The 10000-nt window shown below is 43.6% G+C and overlaps 1 protein-coding gene across 2 annotated transcripts in view; it reads right to left on the bottom strand.

The window, feature by feature from the left end:
- The window catches only part of sp2 (sp2 transcription factor), a 27272-nt gene that overhangs the window by 466 nt on the left and 16806 nt on the right, over positions 1-10000 (bottom strand). For both annotated transcript variants that reach the window (XM_079238297.1, XM_079238296.1), the window contains exons 6-8: positions 9100-9277; positions 6517-6710; positions 1-2415 (exon numbers count right to left, since the gene is read on the bottom strand). The exon at positions 1-2415 is cut by the window's left edge and continues 466 nt beyond it. In XM_079238297.1, coding sequence (XP_079094423.1) covers positions 2315-2415; positions 6517-6710; positions 9100-9277 — 473 coding nt within the window. In that variant the 3' untranslated portion in view covers positions 1-2314. The remainder of the gene's footprint in view (positions 2416-6516; positions 6711-9099; positions 9278-10000) is intronic.

Raw genomic sequence — 10000 nt, 5'->3', positions numbered from 1 at the left:
ATATCTATGCAGCGTGACGTTTTTTTCCTGTTTTATTTAAAATCCTACATATGCTGTGTCCAACAGACACGCTGTATTTACATATGCAAACATGAAAACATAAATATGAGTTTTTCCACGATTCCCAATGGGATTGCATGTCTTCAGACACATTCTTTAAGAACACACACCAAATATTGGCCAGCATAGCTTGGCGTAATCCGCCCCCCGTGAAGCACTAACAGAAATCTTATCAAAGTGCTTTAAAAATCAACTTTTTGGTCAAATTTCTCTGCGGTCTACCAAGTTTTCTGTGGATTATGATGCAGAACTTTATCATTAAAACGGACGTTAATAAAAGGTGAAACTACTCCTCTCTGATGGCACCAAGCTGAACTGGACTAAAAGGTTTGTTTGATATGAGTAGGGTGTGTGTTTTCAAACAGAGGACACCCTCCAGGACAACACCAGGCTGCAGCCGGATGGATGAGATGCTGGTTGGAGAGGAAAAAACACAGCATCACATCAGTACGGATAGAAACCGGGTTTCTGTACAGCGGACTGATGGCGTCTCCGGCATTCGTTCAGGATTAAAGCTATCATACAGCTGGTGGGGGGGGGGCCGAGGGACCAACATGTAGGGATGAGAGAGGTCTCTCCTGTCATCGCTGGTCACAAGATTGTCTTCTCAGGCCAAACAATCAGAGATTCGCAGGCGGAAAGTCAGCATCTTAAAACAGAACAAAAACTTTCTGTGCGTTTAATCAGGACGTGAGGCGTAAACATCACATCTGGAGTCACTCACGTTAATCCCTCACCGATCCAGTCTGAACATTTCCTACAACACAAACACCTGAAGACGGCGCGGAGGCTCAACGTTCATCTGGGATTTACAGGACGTGGAAAAACTTGTTGCTGCACATCCAGGTAGATCCAGCAGTGGAGGGTAGAACACAACACTGCTGGATCTACCTGGATTATAGACTGGTCTCTACACACCGCTAGCCAGGTTCTCAGTGAGGCCTGATGAGAGGAGGACTGTTTAATTACCAGCCGTCTCTGAACCACATCACGTGATGCATTCATGGTTCAGACTCTTCTGTTATTGTAAATACTGTATATCCTAAAGTTTAACCCTAAACACGTCCTTCTCTAACAAGATGGTGTAAGCAGCCCTCTTCATCAGACTGTGACCGTTTCATCTTGCCTTCTATCCACCGCCGTTATGTTGCAGCAAACAGCTGATTACGATCACATGACTCTAATGTCCCACGTTCAGGATCAAACGGCCGCCAAGCCTGAACCGGACCGCCAAGCCTGAACCGGGCCGCCAAGCCTGAACCGGACCGCCAAGCCTGAACCGGGCCGCCAAGCCTGAACCGGACCGCCAAGCCTGAACCGGGCCGCCAAGCCTGAACCGGACCGCCAAGCCTGAACCGGACCGCCAAGCCTGAACCGGGCCGCCAAGCCTGAACCGGACCGCCAGACGCTGCTCGGTTAAAAGCAGTCCATGTCCATTAACATGGTTTCCTCCACATCCTGACGCCACGTGACACAGCGACTCAGTCAACGCCTGATCAATCAATCACTAGTCCTAATATCAATTTACTCAGCACGCCATCGTCGCCATCAGCTCCTCGTAGAGCTGAAACAGCACAAGCGTTTAGAGCGCCGTGCTGAGCCCACGGCAGCTGCTCCATGTGCTTTGAAGGCGGCGTAAGGCTCGTTACTTCCATCCAGCCTGCTGCTTTTCACCTGAAACCTCATTTAGTCTGAAAATCACGTCTCCTGAAGCGGTTTGCATCCATCACATGGAAACCTGTTAGAAATAGCTTATTATCATTCATGGTAATATGCTAACACTCTAAAAATAGCTGATGTAAATTTTTAAAAATTATTTTAAAGGTTTTTAATTCAGAAGAAAAATAAGAGAAATTATTTTTGCACAATTAAAATGAATTTATGATTAATTAAAATGAAAAGGTGTCACTGGAGTCTGAACTAATCTGGGCTGATTCTTCCTTCATAGAAGTTCATAATCAGGCAAACAGAGTTAAACATCTGAGTCTGGATCGATGGATCTCAGCCGGAGCCGCTTCTGGACTTTAAGACCCAAAAAACCCTAAAAAACCAGAAAGAACATAAATAAACGGTTAACTTTGCTGGATGAGTCTGAAGTCCACGTGGAGGGATTTCTCTGTACACCATGCTACAACGGCGTCCTGCAGGAGTGAGCGGGATCTCGGGGGTGAGAAGTCACCCCTCACCCCCCTGTCACACCGTCCTGTAACTCAGTTCTGGGAGTTCATTTCAGTAAAACGTGGGTCAAGTCTGCTCACAGGTTCTTGGTGTTTATATGAGTCTTGTAATGCTTCGTCAGGTGGTCGCTCCTCATGAAGCGCTTCTGACACTGGCTGCACTCGAAGCGCTTGTCTCCTAAAGGAAGAAACATCTCAGATGAGTGGCTGAAAGAAATAACAGGCTTCCTTTATGAAATGATCATTAATTACATGCAGACACGCTGAAAACTTTCCACATTCTCTTTTAGTTCCAACTCAAAGTTTTCATCACACAATTCCAAAACAGCTGGGATGTTGAATAAAATGCAAATATCTCCTAATTTTAACCCATATTTTACTCCCAACACGAACAACATGTCAGAACAGAGACATTCTTTCATGCCATGGAAAACCTGGGCTGCAGCAACACATCTGTAACAAGATGAAGCTTGAAAAATTACTGTCACACAACTCGAGGAGCATTTAATAACTAAGGAGTTAACTGGCAACAAGTCAGTAGCTTGACTGGGTATAAAAGGAGCATTTCAGAGAGGCAGAGTCTCTCAGATGGAAAGATGGACAGAGCTTCTCCAGTCTCAGACAAACTGGATCTGAAAATTGGGAAACAATTTCAGAAAAACATTCCTCAACGTTATATGAGACAAGTATGAAAATGTTGCACCATCTACAGTGTATAAAATCATCAGGAGATTCGGAGAATCAGAAGGAATCTCTGTGTGCATGGGACTAGCTGAAGGTCAAACATTTATGCTGACGATCTTCTGCATTAAAAGAAGACACGACTCTCGACTAGCACTCCCTGCATGGACTCAGGAAGCTTCCAGAAACCAGTGTGAACACAGTTCACCCTGAAATCCACACATGCAGGTTCAAGCTCCATCATCATAGGGAAGAGGATCCAGAAACATGCCATCTTCTCTGGACCAAAGCTCATTTTAAACGTTCTGAGTGGAAACCTGGATGAAGATGTGGAATAGTTTGTGGACAGCATGGACGGCGTGTCCTGCAGACTAAAGAGGAGAGGGAGCATCCAGCTTGTTATCAGCCTGCATCTCTGATGGGATGGGGTTGCATTAGTGCCGATGGCGTGGGCAGCTTCCACATCTGGGAAGCTCCATCAATGCTGAAACATCTGCTCCCATCCAGACAACGTCTCTTTCAGGGAAGACCTTGCATGTTCCACCATGCTGGACCACATTCTGATGGTGGAACAGGAGAACTGGTCTGCTGCAGTCCACACCTTTCACCAGTACTAACATCTGGAGCATCATGGAAGCAGAAACCTAGCAACAAGGTCTAGTAGAGATGCTGGAATCCTGCATCAGACCAGAACGGGACGACATTCCTCTCCGATAACTCTAGCAGCTGCTCTCCTCACTTCCAGATCTTTCCAGACAGATGATACAGACAAGAGGGGGTGCTTGCAATACTAAACAACACCCTGGAACTACTTGTTACACATGCTAATGGCTGCTAACAATGCTAAACGTCACAGCGGAAGTACTTGTTACACAGGCTAATGGCCGCTAACAATGCTAAATGTCACAGTGGAAGTTCTTGTTACACATGCTAATGGCTGCTAACAATGCTAAACATCAACGTGGAACTACTTGTTACACATGCTAATGGCCGCTAACAATGCTAAACGTCACAGTGGAACTACTTGTTACACATGCTAATGGCTGATAACAATGCTAAATGTCACCCTGGAACTACTTGTTACACATGTTATTGGCCGCTATTAATGTTAAACGTCACAGTGGAACTACTTGTTACACATGCTAATGGCTGCTAACAATGCTAAATGTCACCCTGGAACTCCCAGTTACACATGCTAATGGCTGCTAACAATGCTAAACATCACCCTGGAACTACTTGTTACACAGGCTAATGGCCACTAACAATGCTAAATGTCACAGTGGAACTACTTGTTACACATGTTAATAGCTGCTAACAATGCTAAACATCACCCTGTAACTACTTGTTACACATGCTATTGGTTGATAACAATGCTAAACATCACCGTGGAACTACTTTGTACACATGCTAACGGCTGCTAAATATGCTAAACGTCTCCGTGGAACTACATGTTTCACATACTAGCGGCTGCTAACAATGTTAAACATCACTGTGGAACTACTTGTTTCACATGCTAACGGCTGCTAACAATGATAAACATCTTGGTGGAACTACTTGTTACACATGCTAATGGCTGCTAACAATGCTAAATGTCACCCTGGACCTACTTGTTACACAGGCTAATGGCCACTAACAATGCTAAATGTCACAGTGGAACTACTTGTTACACATGCTAATGGCTGCTAACAATGCTAAACGTCACATCGGAAGTACTTGTTACACAGGCTAATGGCTGCTAACAATGCTAAATGTCACAGTGGAAGTACTTGTTACACATGCTAATGGCTGCTAACAATGCTAAATGTCACCCTGGAACTACTTGTTACACATGCTAGCGGCTGCTAACAATGTTAAACATCACTGTGGAACTACTTGTTTCACATGCTAACGGCTGCTAACAATGATAAACATCTTGGTGGAACTACTTGTTACACAGGCTAATGTCCACTAACAATACTAAAGTCACAGTGGAACTACTTGTTACACATGCTAATGGCTGCTAACAATGCTAAACGTCACATCGGAAGTACTTGTTACACAGGCTAATGGCTGCTAACAATGCTAAATGTCACAGTGGAGCTACTTGTTACACATGCTAAAGGCTGCTAACAATGATAAACATCTTGGTGGAACTACATGTTTCACATGCTAATGGCTGCTAACAATGCTAAATGTCACCCTGGAACTACTTGTTACACATGCTAATGGCTGCTAACAATGCTAAACATCACCCTGGAACTACTTGTTATACATGCTAACGGCTGCTAATAATGCTATACATCACCCTGGAACTACTTGTTACACAAGCTAACAGCTGCTAACAATGCTAAATGTCACCGTGGAAGTACTTGTTACACATGCTAATGGCTGCTAACAATGCTAAACGTCACATCGGAAGTACTTGTTACACAGGCTAATGGCTGCTAACAATGCTAAATGTCACAGTGGAAGTACTTGTTACACATGCTAATGGCTGCTAACAATGCTAAATGTCACCCTGGAACTACTTGTTACACATGCTAGCGGCTGTTAACAATGTTAAACATCACTGTGGAACTACTTGTTTCACATGCTAACGGCTGCTAACAATGATAAACATCTTGGTGGAACTACTTGTTACACAGGCTAATGTCCACTAACAATACTAAAGTCACAGTGGAACTACTTGTTACACATGCTAATGGCTGCTAACAATGCTAAACGTCACATCGGAAGTACTTGTTACACAGGCTAATGGCTGCTAACAATGCTAAATGTCACAGTGGAGCTACTTGTTACACATGCTAAAGGCTGCTAACAATGATAAACATCTTGGTGGAACTACATGTTTCACATGCTAATGGCTGCTAACAATGCTAAATGTCACCCTGGAACTACTTGTTACACATGCTAATGGCTGCTAACAATGCTAAACATCACCCTGGAACTACTTGTTATACATGCTAACGGCTGCTAATAATGCTATACATCACCCTGGAACTACTTGTTACACAAGCTAACAGCTGCTAACAATGCTAAATGTCACCGTGGAAGTACTTGTTACACATGATAACTGCTGCTAACTTGTTACATGTGTTGCTGCCATCAGTCACAATAAGCTTATATTTTCCATCAAACGGTAAAACGACTGAGTTTCAACATCTTACAAGCTTTTCATATTCTACTGGTCATATAATATGGGTTGACAAGTGTCCCAACACCGTCCAGTGTACTTCTTGGCGGTGATGGTTTATGTTTTCTCAGTTTTTATATTTCTTAGGACAATGACCGGCTTTAGCTCGGTGCTCCAGACTGTGCTCCTCTTACCCCGGCGCCCAGCACGCTACTGCAGCTGCAAGATGAATAGTTGGTCCACCTGCTAACTCTAACCCACACAGCTGAATCAAAAGCATGCGCACCACAACAGACCTCAACATCGTCTCATTCTGTTTCATTAACATTCTGCAAACCGTTTTGGAACTGGAGTTGTAAAACACTAGCTCAGTTTTTACATCTGCATCCAGCCCTTCTTCTCTCACCATGACTATTAAACTAGCAGACGCCTGCTCTGCTTCACCATGCTGTGCTTTCAGTGTGTTTCTGTGTGTGTTTGCAGTACCTGTGTGCGTCCTTGCGTGCCTCTGTAGCTCGTCGCTGCGTGTGAACCGTTTCCCACAGAACACCCAGTTGCAGACGAAGGGTCTCTCCCCTGTGTGTAACCGGACGTGAGCTCTGAGCAGCGACGTTTTCCTGAATGTTTTCTCACAGCCAGGGACGTGGCAGATGTGTTTTCTTTTTCCCACCTCCCCAGGCCTGCACAGTTTGCATAAACAATTGCTCACAGGTAAGTTCTTAAGCCTGATCGGTTTTCTATGAAGGCTGAACATGTTACAGACATGACCGCCTCCATTTTAAAACATGATGAAACAAAATATTGGCTTTTATTTTCCACTGTTGCTCAAACGTTAGACAATGTTCACGAAACAGCAGTTAAAATATATTTTCGGTCAAACATTCATGTTGAGGGATGATTTTTACTCTGAAAACACAACGTGCAACATGTCTGAGAAGAAGAAATCAACATTTCCAACATGTCTGAATCATGTGCACGTCCCGTTACAGGGCCTCGGCAGAGCTGAATGCCATGGCGGTGAGGGGATTCTGCCATCGCAACGAGGGAATTCTGCCATAGCAACGAGGGAATTCTGCCATAACAACGAGGGAATTCTGCCATCGCAACGAGGGAATTCTGCCATAACAACGAGGGAATTCTGCCATAGCAACGAGGGAATTCTGCCATAGCAACGAGGGAATTCTACCATAGCAACGAGGGAATTCTGCTATCGCAACGAGGGGATTCTGCCATCGCAACGAGGGAATTCTGCCATAGCAACGAGGGAATTCTGCCATAACAACGAGGGAATTCTGCCATAGCAACGAGGGGATTCTGCCATCGCAACGAGGGAATTCTGCCATAGCAACGAGGGAATTCTGCCATAACAACGAGGGAATTCTGCCATCGCAACGAGGGAATTCTGCCATAACAACGAGGGAATTCTGCCATAGCAACGAGGGAATTCTGCCATAGCAACGAGGGAATTCTACCATAGCAACGAGGGAATTCTGCCATAGCAACGAGGGAATTCTACCATAGCAACGAGGGAATTCTGCCATAGCAACGAGGGAATTCTGCCATCACAACGAGGGAATTCTGCCATGTTGTGCTTATTCTGAATAAAAATGAATTTATTGATAAGTTTTGTACCATTGCAGCTTTATTTTTAGTTATATTCATGTGCTTTGGTGCAGTTAAAACATGATGTAGCTCATCAGTCCTCTGAATTAGCTTCTTTCAGCACCTTTTACTGTGTCTTTGTATAACAGGGGATTATGATGGAGAAGGTGAAGATGATGAACCTCCTCTACACACTTCATGGAGGTGCAGGCTTGTCCAGTCTCTGTCCACATCCCTGAATATTGGACCCATTACCCTGATATTGGATGTTTATATTGCATATTGGATACATTATGTAAAATATTTAATATTTCGTTATAATACTGATATTCATTATCATCTGTAAATATTACTGTCATTAAATATATAAATGATTCATAATCATGTAATAAATCTACTCTGCTGGGAGGAAAAACTGCCCATATTGTGCTTTGTTTTTGTATTTTATACTGTACACAATGGTAGAAGTTGCTGAACCAGAAGGTAAATTTTCTGTCCAGTGGATGGCAGTAGACTCCTGAAATGGAAGTAATGGGCATTTCCATCACAAGTTTACCGTCATACTTCAGTTCCAAATGGCACAAAGTGTTCAACTGATATCGGAATAAAACCTTTGCCTTCTGCTCAAATTCTATCAAATATGGTTCATCTGTGGTGAAGGAGTGGCAGAAGGTGATCAATGGTATCAGTGTGCATTAAGGCTGCAACAATTAGTCGACAACATGGACAATGAAAATTCATCAAAGCAAAATTTCATTGTCGAATGGCTTTGCTAATAAAATGCTGCGCCAGGCAACTTAACGCCATTGTTTCAACAAGGAAGAAGAAACTGACGGCGCTGCAACCTATTTCCCAAGTTTGGGGATATTTCACGCTAAACAAAGTGTCAAACAGGTGAAATGTGTCGTCTGCCACGCAGAGTTGGTACGCCAACTCTGCGTGGCAGACGACACATTTCTCCTGTTTGACACACAGAGTTGGCGTACCACGGCAGCACAACAGTCATTCATGAGCATCTGGAAGGAAAGCACCCCGGAGTCATGGAGCCCTTGTTTACCTACAAAACAGGCTTTTTCAAGATGTAAATAATCATTTCAATGCAATTCTACAAAAATTAAGATGTTAAAATATTCTTTGTTGTCCTTTTGAGGTCAATTCTGTACAGCTTGGATATGACACTATTGCTAAGTTTAAATGTTTAAAAAAAATTCGTAGTAAGTTGGGTTTCTTTTTAACAAACCTCTGTACATTTAAATTTCTGCATCTTAAGTTCAAAGTACGTACTTTATCTCCAGACATGTTCAGCGCTGAACTGTTTCTTAAATGCTCTACGTTTATCTACACCAACGTTCTCCACACATGCAGATCATTTCCAGCTGAATTAAAAAACACCCAATTCCAGCTGAAAATATTCCCTTCAAGTCTCTTTGAGCCTCTACAGAAAGCTGGAAAACCACAGAAACCCACCTCTTGTCTGCATCTTTACAGTTGGGGCAGATACAGGCCATGCGCCGTTTTTTCTCTCCTGGCTGACCGGGCAGCTCTAGCGTGAGCGTCTGGTCTACCTGGATGGTGGGTTGGCCTTGCGCCGCCGCCAGCTGGAGCCCTCCGCCCTGCATCGTCTGCACGGTGAGATGCTGTTGGCCTGGCAAGCAGAGGCAGACAAGGTGTAAGAGACAGCAAAGCTCCTCTTAAGATCCAGGCAAACGTTAGATGAGAAGCTGAAAATGCGTCTTTTCTTTTGGTTTTATTTTGCCAAGTGCTGAAGATGACTACTTCAGGAGTACACATGCATGTATATACACACTTATCTTGAAGTTTATATAACTGAGTGATGTTAGTGTCAAACGTTTGTGCACTCTGAAAACTTCACTTAGGTCATTTATATACTTCTGCTAGCAGGGCAGACAGACAACCATGTTTCTCTGCTGTAATTCTATTGTATAACATTAAACACCATTATACACTTGAATTTAGAGCACATGTTTGATGATGCATAAAATGTACTTTTGACTGGACTGAAAACCAAGTAGCTGCAAATGCTACTGTCCAAATGGCTGTCTAGTGCATTCATTAGTGCACTGGAATGCAGTGCGTAGTGTGCACTACGATTGGTAAGTGTTGTCCCAAATGGAACATGGACGTAGTGCACTAACCGGTAGTGATGAACTCGCATTTGACCACAATTCTTCTGCTGCCAAAAGCAAAACAAAGCGTTAAATTACGAGAATGAATTTGCTTCTCTCATGAAACTACATCGCATTAAAGGTGACGAAGGATCCTCCTCCGATTGGCTGAACATGAGTTGGTATGTATATTTATTTATTTTAACGTGTATGACCCGCCTGCATACGTGCCCAGAGTGCGT

Source organism: Telmatherina bonti, assembly GCF_933228915.1.
Source record: "Telmatherina bonti genome assembly, chromosome: 3".
Taxonomy (NCBI): domain Eukaryota; kingdom Metazoa; phylum Chordata; class Actinopteri; order Atheriniformes; family Telmatherinidae; genus Telmatherina; species Telmatherina bonti.
The sequence above is the reverse complement of the archived record's forward strand: the minus strand, read 5'-3'. Positions and strand labels throughout refer to the sequence as shown.